The following is a 23,822-nucleotide window of genomic DNA, read 5'->3' on the forward strand; positions in this document are numbered from 1 at the left end:
TGCCTGCTGGTTCCATTGCGTCAATACAAAGAGAAGGGCTGGACACACTTTTCAGGAAGGATACACTGAGTACGTTTACATGCACAACATATTCCGATTTGGGTCAATATTCTGGTTAAGGTAATTTTCCGAAGAAGATGTTTATATGCGCTGCAGCAACTGGAATATTCTGTTTACATGTTACTTGGCATATTCCCGTGTTTCGGTATATTCCACGCTCTTATTTAATGCAACACTCAACCTGCAGGGCAGCAGTAGCGTATAGGTGTCTGGTCTGCCGGAAATACAGAAGAAGAAGAAGAAGAAGATGTCGCTATTTCTGTGTTTTCTCCCATCAATATACTCCCTGATATTTAAGTCTTTCATTAGCTGAAGGCAGACAGCAGTCTCCTCCTCACTCCGAAAATGCTGGCTCTTGCTGCTGTTCTCCATGTCGTTCTCCCCGCTTGCAGTAACCATAACAACAAAGATGCCACAGGATTCATTGTGAATCAAGCATGTGCAGAACTAACTGAATATTAACTGAATATTCTGGTACGGAGCATTTTCTGATTAAGGTGTTTACCTGGCACAATATTCTGGTTAAAACAGGCATATGCCAGGGGTCTTATTTGGGATATTCTCCAACCGGAATATGACCTTAATTGGGTTCGGTACGTGTTTACATGACTCGTGCGCAACCGGAATATTGAGGATATTCCGAATAATACAGGAATATGGTGTGCATGTAAACGTGGTCACTGACTAAATCAACCAACCAACCAACCAACCAACCAACCAACCAACCAGCCAGCCAACTAGACATACAACTAACTAATAAACCAACCAACCAATCAACCTGCTAAAAAAATCCATCCATCCATGTCTAAATACATTTTAGAAAATAGAAGAAAAATAGGCCTATAGGAAGGCCTGCTAATTACAATTGAAGCTTTTTGAGGGAAGTTTTTCAAACCCCTGGGTGTCGGTTTCCTAATTTCTCTGATGGAAAAGCTTCAGGCAGTACATTGCTCTTGCTATAAGCCATATTAACAGCATGTGATTTTCTTTTCTGTCTTTCTTTCTTTTTTTTTTTTTTTTTACAAGATACTTTTTGTCAACAAAAGTACACTGATTATCTATGTGGATATTGGATTGAATCTCCCAATTTAGGAAAAAAAATGTCTTTGCCAGTTTTGTGAGCTTGGTAAATCATGCAATAAATCACTTTGGTGCAACATAAACAAGGTGAATACAGTAATCTGCCTTTTTATCTAAACTCCAAGTTCCTCAGTCTGTAACTGCATGAGGCCCCGGTTGAAGAACGACCCCCCCTTTGCTGGCTTTGTTTAAGGATTTCTGTTGAGCTGATTGAATTGGAGCATTTGCTCTCTTTTTAAAATGACTACCTGAGTATTTCCTGTAGGGTTTGACGATATTCGACCGAATGCACATTTTGAAAAAAAGCTTTTGCACTGGGTAAAGTATATACACACTGAGCTAAAACTAACCTGAATTCCTATATATATATATATATATATATATATATATATATATATATATATATATATACCTATGTAGATGAAAGAAAAAGAAAACTATAGTTTTCATCAATTTACCAGGCACAACTTTTTAATGGATGCCCATGAGGAAAGGGGTCAGGTGTAATGCCTCAATAGCATGTTTGCACGCAAGAAGAAATAAATGCACTGCATAGCAAGTGTGCTGATGACTCATTTGAATTAAAGTATGCACACTCGCTCTAGCACACCCACCTCTCCTGATCGGAAATGTAACCTCTGCTCATAAACCTCCTACGTATTAATTCGAGGAAAGAAAGTGGCACGGAATAATGGGGGAACATGAGAACCGACCTTACCTTGAGACCTGAGTTTTATTGCCGCTGTGAAGTTCCCACATGACTTTTAAGCCACGCTCTGGGCCATTTTGCCCGAGGCGCTTTATTCTAACGAGCAAAGATCAAGAAAAGGTCTGATACCGGTTGAACATTCACTCAAGTCAGAGTCAAAGTTAAAGCAAGAGTTTTCTTCGAATACTATTTTCAATGTGTGAAATGTTTTGAGTGGCATTAGTGATCAGGCGGATTTGAGGAAACTGCTGAAGAAGCTACACAGCCTGCATTAAAAACTCAAACGAAGACAATGCGTGTTTATGATACACGTGAGCAAGTATATCCAGCCGACCCACCAATAATCCCTTCACCTGGCTCTTCAAGTTGTTACAATGCCCACTGTGGACATATGACGTTAATGATTTTAGAGCCACATTGTTCTGCATATAATTACCAGTAGGACTGTGACAATTCATGCATTGTGTCAGTGCATTGTTTATAAATAGTGTTACTTCAGCTGCATTGATTTTTTTTCTCCATAATTCAGGATAGTCTCGCATTATTTGCATTACTGCATCTGATCATTTAATGGATAGAAACTTTTGCTAAAAATTACCGAACTGAATCAACCACAGTTTGCAACTTAACTGGAAATGAATCGTTCCCAAAAAGAGAAACTACTCTTAAATTGAATTTCCAACTTGAATAAAGAGTCAAATCTAAGTTCTGTTAAGCGAAAGATTTATAAATGCAAATGTATGATACAGTTTTAATATCAACCCTTTTCCTTATTTTGTCCATTTGGAGTATTGGATTAGCTTGTACATAATGATGCTAACAGTGGCAGATTAGAAAGAGTGCACACCACCAGGCATGTTGTCTTACATTGCTGTGCAAATCTAGACAGGAATAATTACAAAACTGCCTGCGTATAATCCCATTCTCCAGTGCTCAGACTTAGGTGAAAAACTAGCTGAGGAGTTTGCACTTGATTCAGGTATGAAAACAGATTTTCAAAGGTTTTGAATCAAATTACAAGACATCCTTGATCATACAGTCATAACTGTGTACAAAAAAAGTTTAGGCTGATAGGTACAGTAGTATCCAAGATTAGCTGCAGACAGATACACACATGGACAGAAACACATAACCAAACATATGATCCCCCAGGCTGCAACTGGAGGCAACTGCAGATTCACACACATTCACACACACAGGATAATGCTGTACACTAGTTGCAGAATTTGCAGGAATAGTAATGACCCAAATGTTCCTGAAGGTCAGAGAAGGACATGATAAATACCTTCGCCGGGTGAAGGACGGCAGAAACATCTGGAGATTTGCGGTCACTCCTCATCTGACTGCCAAACATAGAAAGACCTCACAATCAAAAATAAACAGCAGGTGGATTTACACTTGAGGCAGAAAATTTTAAATCTATATAAATTTAATTCCACAATTCATACTGAAAAATGGAGGAGACACTTAAATGGATCAGTTAAGGGTTTACACTGTAATACTCGGGGGGAAAAACAAGAAAATTGGTATTGGAGAGGTTTTTAGAATTGCATAGTGGTGAAACAATTCTTGATGAAATATTGAAGGAGGTTTGAAGGGGCCCAGTCTGGTCTAAAACAGAACAGCACTGCATGGAATGGAATTGAGAAATTAATTGGTTTGACATGTGGCGTACCTACCTTTGATTTTGTCAGAAAATGTAAAAGTGAAAAGAAACACTAGAAAACAGCATGAGATATCAAACTAAAAGAGCCTGTAGGAGAGTTTGACAAGAAAATGAATTCATTCCAAAGCATCTTGCAGACAAAGTGTCATCCTCCCCTTGGAGAAGGGCTTGCTCTTGCTAAATATGAAATAGAATGTTTCACCCATTGTGGATGCAATTTGTAGTCTGGCTTCCCATGGACTCTGTTAAAAGGGTGCACATAAGAGAGAGACTCAACAAAGATGAGCCTGCAAGTGAACGCTATAAGAGATAGCAGAGAGCAACTTAAATGGTTAAAGACATTAAAGAGTGAAAAGCAAAAAAAAAAAAAAAAAAAAAGACGATGAAGCAGCGTGCAGAATGTTGGAAGTTGAACAAGTCACTCAAAGTGACTTTTAGACAGGCATCCAATGAACAAATACAGCAATGTACGAACATTAAACTCCGAGTCACGTGACTATTTGTGCAAATGTTTAATCACTGGTCTTGGCATGAAGCAATATTCCGTACAAATAAGATTCATTATTCTTTGCAATGAACAAGATAGTAATGTGAGGACTTTGCGAGGCATACAAATTACGTCCACTTCTGAAAGTAAACCATGAAGCCTGTGAGTGGCAAGATGAGGAGTTATTTATATTCTGAAGACAGAGCCGAGTGTCAAATCATGTAATCTGCATGGAAAAGTGGCTTGAGATTTCATGGTTAGGACACTGTTATATTGAAATGTAATTGCAGTGTAATGAATGTTGAAAACAAACAATAAGTGCGTTGGTATAAATATCTCTTCGCATGTACATGTAACCATTCCTGAGTAAGATATAAGTGTCATGAAGACACGCTGTCCAGTGTGTTCAGTGTGTACAACATGACGTTGCTTACACTTGGCATGTGGCATGCTGATGGTATGCAGGATGTGACTAATTTACTGAACACAATAGACCTCAGAAGTCATATCACCTTTTGTCTCTGATTTACTAGCATTGTCGAGATTTATGGATCAAAAACGGATTATCTGTGGAAGAAATGAATAGGATTTTCTGAACTGACTGAAAATAATTTATGATGATCTTTCCCATAGAAAAAAATGTGTTTGATCTGGATTTCCATATTTGGGCAAAGACTTGCAGTCAATGTCATGTCTGACTTCTGAGGTCCACAACCCGAACAACATCCTGTGTACACTTTGAGCGGTTCAACTCAAAATACAGTCTCTTTGATATCAAATAATGTCATCTTTGATTGGCAAATATAGGCTTTGAGACAATATTTTGACCTTTGATCCTGGCAAACTGTTTCTATCCGCCCCAACAAGTACAAATTAGAGGCAGGTTGTGTAGATACAATACATTTTTTTGTATATTTTAGGTGAACTGTTTGTTTATCCTGGTCCAAATCCACTTCTTACCTTGATGGCACAAATCTAGTTTAATAACAATCATTCCATACCAAATTCTGAGTGAAAACACACATCTTGCAATATTTTCTTGTGTAAAATAATATAATACACTGTACGTCTGGCTAAAGGCAAATGTAAACAACTGTTTGCAATTTAAAGTGGAATCAAAATTCAAGCGAGAGGTATTCTAAGTGCTGCGCTGTGAGCAATGCCTCTAAAGAGTAACTAAACCCCAAAGCCGAATCTGTGTGCAAACTGACCTCTAATGGTGAAAAGTAGGATGTGAGATGTTTGGTGGGAGGTGATGTCATCACCTATAGGTGAAATCAAATGAAATCAAACAGCCTTTTACTGTCATTGTACAAGTTGTATAACCAAATTTGGACTCTGCACCTCTGCTTGGTAGACATCACAAACAATAAAAAAGAAGTACTAAAAGAAGTATAGGTCTGATTTTGGGGTTTAGTTACTCTTTAAGGAGTGTTGTTTGGCCCTTAAACCTCTGCTGCCTGCGAGGTCTTCACCGACGACAGGGGCAGCTCATCTGAGGTGTCCACCGGGTTGTCATAAGCTTGAGTGTCCTCCTCATCGTGCTGGTGCCGTGCAAAATTCACAAAGACCTGGAAAAGCAATGGGGAAAAGATGGGACTTGCATGGCTTAAATTAAAAACATAAGATAAATACAAGGAGCCATTGGATTTCTGGCTCCTTATTTTTGACTTTGCTCTGCACCATCCGCACTCTAAAACACACAGAGATAGTGATGCTGACAGTGGGGTGGATGTGATTGAGTTGCCAGACAAGGGCTATGAAGCATCAAGTAAAAGAGTCTGGGCTCACACAGTGAATGTCAGTTTGACATCTTTGACCAGCTGAGAAAGAGAATAAAACAATCATTCTTCTCTCTGTGATGCCCCATTTAATGTCAGAGGAAATCAATCCTTTAATGTTCATAAAAAGCCGTTGTGTATTTCACTGTGTTGTAAACATCACTGCGCTCCAGACTTTTTAAATTCTTTTTGTTTGCTGTTTCATGCAGGAAAGCTTTGCAAAAAAAAAGGGAAAAAAAGTTTGTGTTCACCAAGAAAAAGCCACAAAAAAAAAAAGCATCAAATAAAATGATAAGAGCATTGCTTTTCCATTAAAAGATCTCTCTGGCTGCACCAACATAAGATGATATGGGAATTACTCGATTCTACTGGGAGTCCCAGTGGGGGGAAAAAATCAGACCAATTCCATCAGAAACCAGTCAAAGTGTCTATATTTGCCCATACACAGCGGGGTGAAACTTTAACAGATGAGTTGTTATTATTCCCCGCCTTATCCATTAGACGGCCCTATGAAGCAAATCTCTATAAATTAAATGGAATGTAACATATAAACCCATAGTGGACTTTTCAGGCCTAGGTGCATTTATCTTTTATTTGTTTTTAGAAAGGCCACATAATAAAGATGGAGAGTAATAAAGATCTATTCTCCCAACCCTTTTTAACTCACCAACTGAAATAATCCTTTCTAACTCAACGTTAAAGATAAAGCACGACATAAAGCACATCTGCACATTTAGAAAAAGAAAATCCCATGATGTATTTATTGTGTAATGATGAATAATGCCATGCTATGCCTTTAGTTTAGTAACATTTAGGATTAAAAATGGAATCTGTTTCAAGTAGCACTGCTCGACGTTTTGGTGAAGGGAAGACTTCAGAAAAGTGGTGAAATGCACAATTTGTCGAGAAATTCAGGCTCAGTGGCTCCAATCGCTTCAAAATATCTCGCTGAAAAATGGGGACACACTTTCCTCCGCTTATGAAACAGCACTTAGCTTCTCCTCAGTAATTCCATCAGATAGCGGATCAGCAGCTAATATTCTCCAAGTTTGACTCTTTACTCCACTCTAGATAGTGGAGTGGGAGAGCAGGTAGAATAACAAGTGAGAGCTTTCAAAGCACAGGCAGGAACTCAGAGCCCTACATAGATTAGGGGTGTTGACGATAATCGTGATACTTAAAAAATGAAATATTGATATCATCACGCATACAGTAACGTGTAAATAATCCAGCACCCTTTTAAATCATTTCTGTTTCTTTCCATTCTTGCTTTGTCTCCTTTGTAGCTGCAGCTGCAAAGCTTTAGCCAGACTGTCACACAGATACAGATGATACAGACAGTGAACACGGCAAAATCATCGAGTTTCAAATTCCACCTCCCTATTATCAGGTTTAATAAATAAATACCTGTGTTTAATTATCATTTTAATCTGTGTACATGGACCAAGCATATTTCAGCCCATAGAGTGGTTATGCTTTTTGGAGGCTTGGCTTGGTTGTGAGTAAACATGAACAAGTGGCAAAAGCTGGAAATTAAATCTTACAAGCTGGCAAACTATCTTATAACTGGTGAGCATGCCATGTCTGCAGACTACACGCTGGAGTATGCTCTCTGTTTGTGTGATGTCAGGACATCAGCTGAGTGTATCAAGGTCACAGTTGTCAAGGCATCTTATCAGGGAGGAAGAAGTAAGAGGATAAAAATGACAGTTACAAAAAAAAAATACACCCCTCACCCATCCTCCCCAGCCTTTGACCCTGCCACTGGCTGAATCTGGCTTGATATGCTGGGACACGTACATCATTTCATATGAATGGAAATATCTGGCCTTGGCAGTTGCACACACTTTGAAATCCTGAATCAAAGCTTTACAGCTCTGGATAAGGATTCATAAATATTGTTTTAAGTTTCCTGAAGAATCTGAGTAGGATCAAAGGGGAATTTTTACACGACACAGTGTATCTCCTGCTGAGACAACCGTGTTGCATTCATCCTTTGTTAGAACAGTGATGTCATTTTCCCCATCATGTACTCTTTGTGTGTTTAGCCAACCATCCATTCATAACCCAAACGTCATGCACTGGTGCTGCTGAGTGGCATTTTCTTAATAACAGATGGATACAGGCATTAATTACATTACGCAGGCTGCATTGGGCTGTTTATTAGATGCCCATTGAGGCAGAACAGAGGAGGGGAAGGACGTTGAATCGACCAATTAACCTCCTCTGTATATTATGGAGTCCCTGCTGAATGCACAATGGCTGTTTTTAAATACACGCAAACCCCGTGTCCATGCTCAGCCGTGATAGCTCACACACCGTCTTTCAAATGTTCTTCAGAAGTGAGAAATCTAACATCTCTTAGTCTACTAGTTTCGTTTAGATCAGACTTGAGAGATAATATGTCACAGATGTAACAAAAGGATGGGGTTTATATAAGGACAGGCCCATTTAAACACTGAAACACTGAAACATGAAAAAAAAAATGGATTCTATGTGCATGGGAATATATTTTGTAGCTCTTTGCTGCTCTGTAGAACAAAATGACAATGGTATATCTGCAGGGGGCTGAATGGGTTGTTGATCACTGGACTGCTGTGTGTAATTCATGTGCCTGAGACAAAATTGGCCCTCATCACATCCCACGTCCCAACCATAACAGTCAATGGTCATAACCCCCATATAAAATGCTTACAATTCACACACCACAGGCTAGAGCTTTCCCTTCTCTAGTGCAGGACCAAAACACGGACACAACAAGCGCACGCACATTATCAGAATTATCCTTAATATGGTTTTCAGCTCTCCTTTACTGCTGTGCATAAAATTACCAAACTTAATGGCAAACACAACAGCAAAGACTGTACCGCAACTATGAAATCTCCACTGCTATTTACCTATAGGCCTCGGGTGTATTTTATACCAATCATACGGTGCAATTTAAACGCATCTCACACCATGAAGGGCACTTCAGGAGGTGTTAATATCCAATAAAAATAGTGTTGCAGTCCTGGACCACGCTTTGTTTGTGTCTTGTTGGTGCATGCGGCAAATCCGATACACCAAATGTTCTTTCTGGCAAAATCTTTGATTATGTCCTTATAGGCCTGTTTCTGAGCAAATTGGTTCTCTAATAAGGCAATGACTTCCCTAGTGCTAAAATTCTCATTGTCCCTTTTTTTCTTTCCTTTGCTGGGTGTTTCACTTTTGAGTTTCTGAAGCCCTCGTAGCACTTTACTGCCAGTAACACGCTTGAAAAACTAAACTGTGGATATGGTGATGTCTTGACCTTGAGACAGCATGCTTAGTAGAGCAAACCGTTCCTAGAAAATGATTTAAATAATTGCTGAAAAGATGTGCAGTCCACACACCGAATTAGGATTGACTCCAGAAAATTAATGTGAGTCTGATCAATGTTTTGATCCCATGAGGGTATGATCAACAGATGTTCCTGTTGATTTCTGTTAAATTTTGGGAGCAATTTTTTATTCAGTGTGCAGACTCCAGACTGTTGTTAAAATAATTGACCTATTAAAAAAAAGAAAACAATCCTGGTTCTACATGCATCTCAGATATTCCAGAGAAACAAAACATTTTGCAAGATAAAGAATAATTAGTGGGTGGACAATGTGCCAGAATCCCCCTTCAAATGACTCAGTGTTTCCAGTTGCTCATTTCTTGCTTTCAAAACTTGCTTTCCAGCCTGTATCCTCAGGTTTGGAACAAAAGCTTCCCCTCACTGGTGTTTTAAAACATTCCCAATCCGCCCCTCAACAACTCATATTTTCAGCAGCTCAGCAATGGAGGATGCTGCAACGAGCAAGCGACTGCTGTCATGAGACATTTCAACCACAATTGCAAAAAGCCTTGTTCTCAAGCCAAAAATGCAAATGCCAAGGTGGTTTTATTATTACAGTATGCATCATAATGTAAACCTCTTCTTTATTGCCTTCTGATTGGTGTCTCTTCTTATTACACTAGTTATGTTGGCCATCTGTGGGAATAAAACATTATTTTTTGTGCCTGTTACCGGGCACCAAAGCTCAAGTGGCTGGGAGAGGTGACAGGGGTGGAGTTGATCTTACAGATGTTATAGATTACTTAATATTTATTTTATAGCATGAAATAACAAGTATAATGAAACTTAACATCTGACATAATGAACACCAAAATTAACTGAGGTGGCATACATAAAACACATCCAGTATCAGTCTCTTAAACAAATTACAGTATGAATAATTTCTTACATCTACAAATATATGACCTCTTTTGTGTATTTTGCACCAGCACAGATATCTATATAATCAGTTTTGTTGTTGCAACAATGAAAAAAGTTCAGTCGACTAAATCCACAAACAAAGTAGCAAATACTTTATATTCCGGTCACACAGTCCTGTAGAATGACAGTGTAGAAAGTCAAATTTTCCTTTCAAATGCTCCCTCTGCACTGTCTCAGCCATCAGCATTAACCAAGCTCCAGGCTGTGAGGATCAATATTAATTGTAGTGCAAGCTGGGTCTTCTACTATAGGTCAACTCTCTTCTCTATAAATCACCAGATGAAAGGTGACTGTCTGGGTCGGCACAGGTTCCAGCATCCTCCCCTCTGTGTTTCAACGCTCTGACCTCTTGGTCCAAGTATGATTTATTTACTGCCTGTGATCTGGTAAATATTGACCACTGCACAATTTGGGACACGTTGCTTTTTAATGAAAATGTTAAACTGGGAATAATGCAAGACGAAGGCGTTGTGGCTTAAGTTTACACACACACGCACTTGCACTCGCACGCACACGCACACGCACGAACACACACACACACACACACACACACACACACACTTCTGTCTCTCTCTGACATGTAAAGTGCAAGGGCAAGACCAAGTCAGCGAGGGCTGCAACGATTACTCAACACTGACAAAATCAATGGGTCAAATTTTCAATTCAATGTGTAAAGGTAGCACTTAAAACATCTACGGTGATTGACATGCAGCAGAGAGGCAAAATAAATGTTAGTAGCAATTCCAAAATCAGCAAGAATTTTGTTTTACTTCCCCAGAGATCTTTGAAGCAGGATTAGGCTACTGCTGAAAACCTATCAACCTCCATAGGAGAAGCCAACTGTGACTAAAGCCAAAGTCGAAGCAATTAGCCTATGGTTTAAAAAAAATCCAGCAATTGTGGGAGACTAATTAACCCCTATAGTATATATTTTAATGAAGCAATGGCTTTGGCCTGCTAGGGGTTTTCCACATGTTCATAAGTAAATCTTTAATATTACAATTGTATCTCTTTTGTCAAATCATTTATATTTAAAACAAGACAAAGAAAACTACAGTTTTGCAGTTCAGTGTATTTTTCTCTTCACCAAAGTGCAGATGAATGTGTCGACAAGCACACATGAATGCACAGACATGTACTCAAATACTGAAACACACAAACACACAAACACGGACACTCTGTTCTGCCTTTGTCTGGAAAATAAGTGGTAGATTTCTAACCAAGAAGAGGCTCTTTTCGCCTCATGCAGGAGTGGATAGATGACCTTTCCAGACCCCTCAGAGGGTGTCCTCACCTACCACCTGGTCATCTGCTGCTGAGCTAATGGTGGGCTTGGGGGACCAGACACACTCAGACTGACTTCGGAGGCCTGATTGCATCAGGTCCCCAGGGCCATTTGGAAAACACAAGGTGAAGCCAGTCCACAACATGCAGGGCTCAGTTTATCTCACCATCCAGGAGTTCTAGCTAGTGCACTCAGGCTAGAATAAAAAAAAACAAGCCATGGGCTCAGGGAGCTACATATAAAAAGGTCTCGGTCTAGATTGTTGATCGATACCAGGACCTCGCTTGCTGAACTATCTCTGCTACACATACGCCGCGTAGGTCTCACTGGTCAGTCAAACAGCAGCCTAAATGAGAGAAGATCTTTACTGCGTAGGCAATAGTAATTCTTTAAACCTTATCCTGGGCTGTGCAGACTTTTGTAACCATGAGCACTAAAAAAGCACAGTGTATTGATTGAAGACCTAATGATCTCTTAAGTTGACTTGGAGAGAAATCTGCACTCCACAGAGCTAGGACCTTGCAATATGGGCTAAGTTTGAATCTCCATGAATGAAGCCCAAGACAGAACAAGCTGTCTACTGCTTTCCTATTGAGCACTGCTGCAGAAATGACTGCATAATGCCACAATTCTCTTATAACACCCCAAAACCACTTACCAAACTGGATCCCAAGAGTACCTCGTTTAGAAAATACCACATACAGATGAAAGGAAATGTGTCACAAGCTAATCTGCGTCTTTGAAATGGGACAAACTTTCGGAAATTATGAAGTTAGAGTGACTCATTCCATTTTCACAGTTCAGATTAGTAATAACCAAGGGAAACCAGAGAATGTTCTTTTCTCATTTCAATATTTCCCCTGTTTTTAATTGTTCAGGCTGGATCTGGATTTTGGTTTTGCTCCTTTGGAATTTCTGTTGTGTTTTGGTATGGGGTTTTACTTCTTTTTTTTTTTTTTTTTTTTTTGTAAGGATTAGGCATGTAGGGCTTTTATGAAGGAGAACATTGTTTCCTTAAAGTTATTAAACGACATCTTGACACATTTTTGTTCTTCATGCAATTTCCTCAAACAGGAAAGAGATGACTCAAAAATGAACTGCTTAATAGCTCAGCAGTCTGATTGCTGAAATGAAACCATTCAAATGAAAGGCAGCAGCAAAGACAAAAATGAGGCTTCATATGTTTAGAGGAAAAGAGTCAGAGTGCCAAAGCCTTACCTGATCCAGAGTGGTCTGCGAGACTGAGTAGTCCTCCACACTGAGCCTCTGTTGATGGGTTGTAAATTGGCTGAAGATATTGGCCAAAGCCCCCTCTGTGCATGGGAGCTGATACTGCAGTGTGTTATGGTGCTTTTCCTTTAGGACGCTTCCTGGGAACGATTGCTGTACAAAGTCCTCGACTGGCGCCAAGGCAGGAGGAGAGCCCCCAACCCGTACAATCACTGTGTAGCCATCACCAAATCTGGAACAGGGAACCATAGTTTAGCACCAAGCACATAGAAACATAAATTGTGTGTTAGTGTCCTTTTGTGGCCATGAGGAATGGCACAAAACTCAATTTTGCACTTCAGCTAAGAACATTTAGATGCTCCTCACAGGAATTTGTTACCATTTTCCCACTGCTCATCTTGCTCATTCACACCAATGCCAAACCGCTCATGGCAAACTATAATGTGCATTTGTTTTGTCCTCTTTGGTGCACGGTGATGGCACTGTGTCATCATGAGCATGGAAAACAGGATGGTGTCTTGGAGGAAAGAGGGAAGAGAAGTTAAGGAGAAAGGGAGGAGAATGTATAATTGTTCTTAATTTTCCCAGCGACCTCTGGGCCGCTGGGTGAAGAGAGCCGCAGGAGCAGGTGAGTCACAAGCAGGCAAGAGTCAGCGTGATTCCACCAACATGATGAACTGGCTGGGTGCTGCCCAAAGGAAATTGCCTCCTTTCATTCCCCTCCCTCTTCAGTCTCTCCTTTTATCATCATCTCATATTACAATGGCCATCAATGCTCGGACTGTTATCATACAATAAATCTGAACTGCGTCGCAAGTTGTCAGGATGGATTACATAATAATAAGTGATTTCAAAAATAATTCCTTGATGTTAAGACAACTAAGGCAGGTGGCTTAATTAGAGCATAACAACATATCCCGAGTAACAAAATAATTACATATAATGGTGTGAGCATGGAAACTGTCTCTTAAGAGAATTTCTTATAATATGGTGCAAAATAAATTTATTACAGTATGTCACAATCAGCAAATTAATTGCACTGTGTATGATGAGTAGTGCTCAAGTTCAGTGCTTGCTGCCTTACTGGAAAGTTACTCTCTTTGAACAGCCGAAGAAACTTCAAAAAAATGTGTCATCATACCCAGATGATATAACTGTACAACATGAACCATATCCTGAACATAAAGTACTGTTGTCATTGCTGAAATGGGCCATAGCTAAGCTCTCAAGCTAATTAACATTCTGCATCTTCCTGGTTGTATGCTACGTCTAGTGAGCACCAAATAAGACTGTGCCTTGTTATTTTGTCGTTAGCACTCTTATGACCCGTTGTTTTCTGCCTAATTAATTCCCTAATGTTAGATTTACTCATGGAAATGTCCATTGTGGGCCAGTACAGAGCTACATGCAATGTGAGTCAGAAGCTCCCATAGTGGCAATTAGAGATATGGTGAATAAACTGCAGGCCTCCACCATCCCACAGGGAGTGAGAGAGGAAGTGAAGCTCTGTGCTGGTGCCGAGAAGCAGAATGAATGGGCCCCATGGGTAGCAAAGTCCCTTTAGTTACAAGACGGCTGCTTGAAGTTGAAGAGCCACAGTGCCTCAATAAAGAATCTAAATTCAGTTACTGTGCATAATCTGTATGTGTGTGTGCTTTATCACAGATAGTGCAGTGTTATTTGGAGATACCTATTTAGAACTCATCCCCATGCAGCAACAGAGGCCGTAGCAACACTGTATTTTCAATACAGTTTCTACGATACAATCATGCCAAGACACATTAACTGACAGGTCTTAACATTCCCCAATCGTGTTTTGCTTGCATTGTGATCCAATGAGTCAGACCATATCTTGAAGCGGCATGACTGTGACCTCTGTCTCCCGGCTATTTTCCGCCTCAAGAAGTCCCCCAAGCAAGCCATGGGATTCCGCTGAGTTGCGGTCGGATGCCACTGTGCAAACAAACTTTAAAGCAGATACAGAATTAAAGCAATCCGAAAATAAACTGCACTAAATATTGAAATAGGATTACACATGAACTTGGCTGCAACGCCAAAGAAAAATAAAACATCTAAAAAAGACATTTTGGATTACAATGAAAGCAGCGACAGCTAAGTACAGTAGTTACTCATTTTCTGTTGAAACAGACCAGATGCTCGGTGACTAACTTGCATGAAAGACATGACCTACACGGTCTACATAAAAGATTTGTGCTGACAGTATCGGCAGTAAGGGTTAAAGTGAGGAAGAGGCTAGAGAAGAAGGTGCTTAATTTTCTTAGGTGCTGCTGGCTAGTATAAGGTTAAGAGTTTAACTAGCTCCACCACTCACCACAGCAGCTAAATCAACAGATAATTCTCTACATCTGTGGTTTTACAGCCTAGTGTTCAAGTCCAGGACTTGGTCTTGCACCCTCTTTTCATGACTCATGACACGACTCAAACTCAAGCAGTGATGACAAACTCTTGCATTAACAGCCTTTGTACTTAGAAGCCATAGTTGAGGACTCAAACTTTCCTTTCTTTTTTTTTTTTTTCTTTTGTGAGGTAGAGAGACTTTCTTCAGCATAAATGATGTTCATGCCTCTTGTAGTGTGGCTCCAAGCCCAGATTGAAAATCAGCTCAGAATGGACAGGTGACTTGGCCTCAGGCAAAGGTAATGCAGGCAGGATTCGGACTTCATTCAGACTAAAATTTGGTGACGCAGACTCGGATGCAGGTAATAGGGACTCAACTCGGACTCAACATTGGTGACTCAGACTTGACTTGAACACTGAGGACTCAGACTCGAGGTCTATTGACTCAACTATAACACTGACATATTGTTAGGGCTAGCTAACTAATTAAAGTTATCTAATTGTAGCAGCGTATAGATGTCATGTTTTTTTTTCTTCAAGATTAGTTGCCACCCACAGGAAACAATAATCATTTGTAAGTTCATGAGGAAGTCCTCGTGTTTGTTTCATCGTACAAGGATCATAAGTACTCCCACATACTGATAGTGTGTTACCATTCACTTTTTTGGAAACTAACAGCACACTTGAGTTGTAGGCAAAATATTAACATACAGACAATATACCACCTGGCATATGTAGGACTCCAATGTGCTGCCATTTTTATGGTCCCTAGAAATTGATATGTGAATCTTCATTTAGGAAGTCATGTTGTATTTGTAGCTTACAAATAAATCACGTAAATTCAGTTACTCCCTACTGGTGTGCTCCCAACATGCACTCTGAGGGAAAAACATAAGCATGGAGCCCTGATAAACAACGGAGTACAAGGCCAGTGTCGTGACTGCTTATACAATCTGTAATGTGATCTATTTGACAAATGGTTCGATTCTGGAGATAATGACAAGAACATGGTCCCATCCCCTGGCTTTTCTACGATGTGATACTGATACCCTTCCACAACCGTCTCTGCCTCGAGCCTATCTGAGGATCTGAGCACTGCTTTTATTGCCTCAGTTAGTCTAGACAAGACAGTCCACAACAGCCTTCAACTGGCGAGCATATGTCTTTTCATAAATAATATTATTTAGGAGGTCAAGAAGCTACTGAAGAGGCTCTGCTACAACATATATTTTTCAGCCGATATCGTAGGACTAAATGGACTATAATTAGCAATGAATTGATTGAACTTGGGCTTTCAAAGGCCCATGGGCAACTTGGTTAATTTGCTATATTCATAAGTCTGTTTTCAATGTATAAGGTCAATGTGTAAAAGTAGCTATTTAATGTCTTTCTTTTAATCTCTATCTATCTGCCGTGGATTTTAGAGCACTAACAGTGTGAGGCAAAGGTGTAGAGATAATAAGTAACAGAATATTACACTTAAATTTGGAAATATTAATCAACAGGGGGTCAACATGCTCTGCATACTTAAAGACAGTGCAGGTGCACAAAGCCTGCCCATTACTGACAGTGCTGGGCCAACTGATATTAATATTAGTAAAGCTGTGCACATGAGAGATACTGTAATTCAAGTTTTATTAATAATAAAATGCTTTATCAGCATTGGTGCTTTATTAATAAGATCTGGACTGTTTTATTTTCTTGCCTATGTAGCTTTTAAAGGCAAAAGGGACAGAATAGTAAATAACTTGTCTTTGACAATGAAACACAAACTATTAATAATAATGGATAACTCTTATGCATAATCTAAAAAAGTTATTCTCACTTGCACTTTTACTAATACTTCCATTCTTCTGTTTGCCTATTTGATTCTTGTCTCCTGATCTTAACTCACATTTTTGTATATTTTATTGTTTTACTCTTATTGCTTTAGGTGCTCTGTGTAAAGTGCTTTGTAATGATGGTTTTGATAACTGCAAAACAAATAAACTTCAAAACTTAAGTAAACTTTATTATAGCTATTATTATTTGGGAGACAATGGATTCATCGAGCCATCAATAGCTCCAGCACACTCTTTAAACCTCCAGACTTTTTGATAGAGCAACTCTCTTTTAAGTAAGCAAATGCAACATCAATATAAACAGTGACTGGGCCTCTTCCATCTTGTGAACTACCACTGGTAATGACTTTTTGCTTAAACCAAACAAGTGGGCCACTTCTTGGTAGTATGAGCTTATGGCAAATGACTTTAATGTCACAGATTTTTTTTTTTTTTTTTTTTGCATTAAGACAAATGCCCCAAGACGTTTACGCTGGTGCTGAGGATGGTCATGTAGATGCATCGTCAAAAGTGTCCATGCACACAAAAAAATTATGCAGCCCAGTGGCAATGTATTCCTGGTGATGCTGGTCACATTCCCCAACCCACAGAAACTGTAAGGGCATGAAGAAGACAATGCATGTAAGAGGACAATCTCCACTGCTCTCTCTACAAAAATGCAAGTCTGCTGCAAGCCTTACCACTGCTACTACAAATGTGAATAAATATAAACAAGATACAGGCTTTGCTCAAAACCAGCACCATATTTACAGCAAGTTCAGTGTTTTTAATATCACATAGGAACATTAAATCTAATCTTATATGCAAGCAGAATTCACATTGAAGTGTCAAGTGCGGACCCATCAATATGTCTAGAGCTGTTCTCTGATGTAGAATACACTATACATCTTATATTGAGTATGGACATATTCCTTTTGATGCCCGTTAAAAAATGCGAGACTACCCAGCCTGTAGGCAGACACCGTTTCCGTGACATCACAACCATCCCCAGACATCAAGCTCAATTCATCATCCAATCAAGGCTATGATGATAATCCCCTCATGTTTACTGTTGCTGCCAGCGCAAGAACTGTGCTTTATCCAAGGACTGCCAAGCACAGCCAAGATGCAAAAACATTTTACAAAAATCCAATAATGCCAGGAAGCATTGTGGCTAAAGGGTTTGGGGCATATATGGGTAATGAAATGCTGCTTGTCAGTGACGGTAAAAAGGCTTATCAATTAGCTTGCTCTCATTCTCTCTCCCCATCTACCTTACATTTCTTTTGTCTCTCTTTGTGCCACTGCACAGTGGCTTCAGGCAGCACAGTGGGAGGCATATCTTCCTTTCATATTCATCATTTTTATTCTGTCTCTTTGTATTTGCGACAAAACAAGCTCTTTCATCTTTGATACACTGTCTGACTCAAAATACTCAAACAAACTCTGGCTGTGAAAGTTGAGAAAACGCTTGGATATCTTTGAAAAGAGCCTGCCCTGTGTTGGATGACTGCATTCTTGCACCAAATTATAAGCCTTCCACAAGACCGCTGCATTTTAGGTTTTATATTATGGCAGGGTGTTGTGTCAGTGATTCCCTAAAATCCATTTGCCATTTAAATTAGCCACAAGTGCCTACTCTTTAGTTACAAGTCACTATTCTGCCAGCCACCACTCACTACTGTAATTTTACCAGCTGTAAGAGAATAGATAGACTAATGTAACATAGGTACTTGTGAATAATTAGTCACTTTCTACTTTTACTGCTACTAGTGTTTTAATTTGATAGTTGCTGTTCCCTAAGAGGCACTAGTGATATGTAGGGTACTTACTCTTCAGACACTAGTGACTATTCTGTTGTAATTTTAATAAATTCTATTAACAAATGATTTTTTTTTTTTTTATCAGGTGACTCATTTAAACAGTTTTCATATAGATATGAGAATGTCTAATTTTTTTTTTTTTTTCCACTAGGTGTTTTTATTTTACAGTATATACAATTCACTTTTTTAATTGGCACCAGTCTGTATCCAGTTCTAGTAGTTAATGAGCATTCATTAAAGAATAGTTGCTAGAGTGTGGATCAGGCAGCATACAGCATACAGATGAGCATTCTTGTTTTTGTATCCGAACCCGACCCGAGTCCGAGATTTCGCTGGTTCTCCATCGCTAAATTATATCTACCACCTGAAATAGCCTACATTATGCCTTCAGTGTCATTACTTAAACACCAGCATTACACAGGAAGTTGCCCAAAACAGACAGTAGGTCCATCACTTTTCACTGAAATAACACCGACCTGACTGAACCCGACCCGAGCCCAAACATGATTCCTAAATAGCCCAGCCTGTTGGGTCCTGATGGGTCCAGACAGACCCGGGTCGGGTACACACTCTAGAAGTTGCTAATCTGCTCTTCCCTGGTGAATGCTCCATTGTTAGTACATGCTAGTGTATAGGGACTAGTTTTTTTTTGTTTGTTTGTTTTTTCTGTGTTTGGTAACGTCAACATTTTCAGTTTAAATCTAAATTCATAAGTTCAGCATCTACTGTCATGATCCTTGTCTGGCCTGGTGCTCTCCCCCTGTCTCCCTGTGTGTGGTGTGGGTGTGTCCCTGTCTCTCTCTTCCTGCACAGCAGCCATCTTCATCAGCACACCTGCCAGTCATCATGCAGTCACCAGTCTGCTCCTTAAACCCTGCACCAGACACCAGTCCCCGCCGGATCATTGAACTGCTCACTCTGCCGCGCAGCCTTCAGCTACACCAGCACAGACACCTCACCTCACCTCACCTCACCTCACCTCACCTTGCCATCCTGGTTTATCAATAAATCCACACCTTCATCGACAATTTCACCACACCTGCCTTCCTGGTCTGCATTTGCATATCCAAACTGTTTATTGTTGTCATTTGCAAGTGAATAATATATATACTAGTGATTAAGGCATGGTAACAAGTAAAACTGGACTAGAGGCTTGTACTAATTGACTAGCAACCACTGAGTGATGATGTCTTGACATCAGAAATGTGTAGCCCTGTGTGGATATGATTCATCATAACAACACAACGTGGCCTATTATCCTTGTCCTCAAGCGGTCCGGCCACTGTTTCAGTATGTCCTCTCTACAGCTCTCCCCTCTTCATTTTCATTATTGCACCTCAATCCTCTCCTCCACCCTAGCCTGCTGGAGAGTTCTCCTTCCATGCAATTTAAAACAAACAACAGCCAGACATAGATAAGGGCATGACAGGCAGAAAATAATGCCGCTGCCTTCCTTCATCTGAGGGAGTCTAGAAAGGTCACCCTCGCCACTGCCAAACCCTGTATTTGTGTCTGGAGGGGGGAGAGCGGATGCCGAGCATGAGGTCACACCGCGGCTCGGGTGGTCTGATGCTTTGATCAGGCAGGAAGTCATCCAAAATACTTCCTCAGGTCACTGGAGGGTTAGCCAGCAGTGCTCCGGCCAGAGAGGCCAGAGGCAACGGGAGGACATGGTGGGAGGGACGCTGGATAGATGGAAGGATGGGTGGGTGGGCAGAACGTTGCACAGCATAGTGAGGTGCTCAAATTCCTATTAAATTTTAAAAAATAGTCTTTAACTGCATACTATCTATCTATCTATCTATCTATCTATGTGTGTGTGTGTGTGTGTGTGTGTGTGGGTAGGTGGGTGGGTGTGTTAGATGATTTATAAAGAAATATGGTCAGTATACAGATGTAGTGGTCAGCTTGTATACTGCCTAACTCTATGGTTGTACAAATGTAAACCAACCAAATTTGTTCATATATTTACAGGCAGTGTGATGAATTAATACAAGACCTGGTCAGTTTGAATGTTGTAATGTGGTGAATGTATAAATAGCTAGCCCCAAAAAATCCTCACTTTCTTTGCACATACCTGTTTCAGACGAAAACAGCAACATTTAGCGATGTAGCCTCTTTGCTAAATGCAATCTTCACTGATCCTTCTTTTTCTTAGCTTTTAACAACCAGGGACTACAGATGGAAATTAGCTACTATGTCTAACTTGGGCTCTTACACAATTATTTTTGTTTATCATGGTCACATGACATGGAATCTACTCCCTTTCATTAAGACAATCCATGCCCACAGAGTGGCTTTTTAATGGTACCAGCCAGATTTCATTCTGCTCTTGCTGCTTGGCATTTCTCACAACAAGACAAACATATTTGATGCTCATTCAAATACCCATCCTTTTGGTTTAGCCAACCGTTTGTACAGCCCACTCATAAGAAAATACAGGGGCAGGCATCATGCGAATTAGGTTTTTAATAATTTTTCCTGAAAGTAAAAATAAATAAATAAATAAATAAAATAAAATAAAAAAAATCAACAAACATTGAAAATCTTGTTTTTATATGGCTGCAATGTTTAGTACTATTTCCATTTCTTAAATCCCAGTGCGTGGGCCCTACCATGGAATTCAAAGTAACTAATATTTAAAAACTACAGCATAAATAAAGCAAAATCAGCAGTCCCATCAAAGTGTGTTTTCTCTACTATATGGGCAGGGGGTAATAAAATCTTTGATGCAAAATAATTTCCTCTTAAACAGTTCCGCATTGATGCAGAAAACTTAATAATCAGATTTAAAAACAACATTATGACTCCCTCTTTAATCTTATAAGACTGGGCTGTATGAACATAAACAAACAATACGATGTTTTTGTGGTATGAACTGATGGGTAAACCATTTGGATGGGGCTAAATGAACAGACATAAAACATGTAAATGTTCGCTTCTTTTTTTTTTCCACAGCCTGTTAATGATGGCTGAGCAACAAGCACAGAGGAAACTCAGATTTTACAAAACAAACTATAAAATACTTTTCATATGAACTGCAGTATACATATGAGCTGAGATATGTGGGATTTTTGGTGAGCTGTTTGCACATTTGCCATATTACTGGTAAAAGCACAAACTGAGCAGTTAGTGTATACATAACACAGGAAGACTGGAGGATGTGACAATAAAATTAGCCCAGGTTGAGTAAATTTTAATTTAGCTGATTTGTTTTGTGTCAAGTTCTAGTGTCTAAGTAAATATTTGGGACTCTATCCACTGGTATGTCATGTCTTTTTTGCCAATGATCTCTATCAGGCAAAGTGTCTTAGGAGTGATCTTACATGAGGGCCATCAGCTGGCTGAAAAGTTTGCCACGACAGACTTTTCAAACATGCACAGTTCAGCAAGGAACTTAAGTATCCTACAGTTGCTTATCAAATTTAGAGGATCCAGAGGGATGCACACGCAGATGCTTGCGCTACTGGTAAACAGAGAGATAAGACAAACAGCTCCTCAGAATAAATATTGTATCTGCACGAGAACCACAAATCCACATAACTTAGGATTTGCACAAAAAACACAAGCATAAATGTACTTTGTGCAGGTAGCTCACTGACGCGTACATGTACAATGCACCATCTGTGTCTGCCAGTGTCCTAGCGCCATTAATTACAGATGCATCGCTGATGCACTGTAAACTGTAAAGAGCATTATTTCCCCATCCATCTCAGCCAATGACACACACAAAAGCTGTAAAGTATTTAGTTAACAGCACACCTTCACGGTTGACGCTGAGTGAGTGGGAGGGAGTTTATTGGACTTCTCTACATCAACTTCAAGGGATTGATTCAAACTTTTAGACAGTGCTCTTGTAAAACTCTCCTGCGCCTACACCACATTACCTTAATGCATTAAAGGCACTTTACCCCCCACTTTTATATTGCGCCATACTTTAAGCAAGGAGAAAATAAGATTGCGGCTGTAGTGTGTACTTACTGCTGGTACTCAGTGAGCAAGGATATGAATGATATCAATCAGTGAAAAATCCTGCATTGGCTAGCGCGCGTCCTTCCTAACTGACAAGATTATAGGGGGAGCTTTGAAGCTGCTTTTATTGGTTCCTCCACTTCATTTGGGTTTACTTAGCACCTGGGAGCTTTCATGCCAGCACACTGCAATGCTAAAGGACTATTTACAGCCACTTGTTCATTTTTTTACTTGTTTATTTTTCCCTTTCCTCACCAGACTTCTATAAATTTCAAGCGGAGTGATTGATTTGGAGTGCCCGGTATGGGGACAGGTAGGGAGGATGTTTTTAACTGCCGACACAGCCGTGAAGGAAGATAATGAAGGAGCTTCTTAAAATGGCTGCCCCACTGTCCTGCCTCTAGCCCAAACCACATTAGGAGTCTCTTCTGTTCCTCTTGCATACTGGCAGTGTGTCTCTATGTGGTTTGAATTGGCTATTTTTTGTCTCATTTGGGGCTTGATTGATATACACAGGCAGGGTGGTTAAAGAAGCAGAAGGGCATCTTAGTAATAAAGACAGGGTCACTGTTGAACTAAAGGGGGCAGCACTAACAAGCACTTGGATGGCTGGGTTGCAAGCCTCGCCACCTGAGATGAGCAGGGGGAGGAATAAATAAGGGTAATGTGGTGAGAGGTTTTTGGAGGAGAGGAGTGGAGGGGGGGGCGGGGTTGTGGGAGGGTGAGCGTGTATTACATATGAGCAATAGGGGGTCAAAATGTGAGAGCTGCCCCTGTGGTGAGATTCTGTGCTCCTTTCAGGGGCTTGTGATGAAAAAGAGATGGCGGCAAGGTGAGGCTGGGAGGAGCGGAGGGAAGAAACTGCACCCCCGGTTTTGCAGGTCAGCCGCTACCGCCGCGTGACAAAGACGTACAGCACCTGCCTCTATCGCCATGAAGCCTCCCGCTCCTCTGCCCCCGCTGCCTGATGGAACTCTTCTCATCTCCAAATTGGCAAGCAGCTCAGGCATTTGTGAGACACTACATTGTTCCCATGTTATGGACTCCAATGTGGAAACAAGTGCAAAAAAAAAAAAAAAAAAGATGCACTGTGTTTTAAAGGCTTCCATGTTGGTGGATCGAATTCTAAACCATTGGCAGGGGTGGGAGCGGGGGGTAGCACAAACATGTGGTGGGACAGCGAGGAGAAAAGAAAACAGCGAAGACAGTCCTTAATTGCCTTTTCAGTCATTAACAGGGTCCCACACCTCATGAAACATTAATTACACCAAG

General features: G+C 40.2%; 1 protein-coding gene across 1 annotated transcript in view; it reads right to left on the bottom strand.

Moving 5' to 3' along the window:
* Positions 1-4,068: 4,068 nt before the first annotated feature.
* The window catches only part of LOC115376791 (phospholipid-transporting ATPase ABCA1), a 185,306-nt gene continuing 165,552 nt past the window's right edge, over positions 4,069-23,822 (bottom strand). The window contains exons 50-51 of the mRNA XM_030076559.1: positions 12,566-12,809; positions 4,069-5,573 (exon numbers count right to left, since the gene is read on the bottom strand). Coding sequence (XP_029932419.1) covers positions 5,448-5,573; positions 12,566-12,809 — 370 coding nt within the window. The 3' untranslated portion in view covers positions 4,069-5,447. The remainder of the gene's footprint in view (positions 5,574-12,565; positions 12,810-23,822) is intronic.

Source organism: Myripristis murdjan, chromosome 18 (genome assembly GCF_902150065.1).
Source record: "Myripristis murdjan chromosome 18, fMyrMur1.1, whole genome shotgun sequence".
Lineage (NCBI taxonomy): Eukaryota > Metazoa > Chordata > Actinopteri > Holocentriformes > Holocentridae > Myripristis > Myripristis murdjan.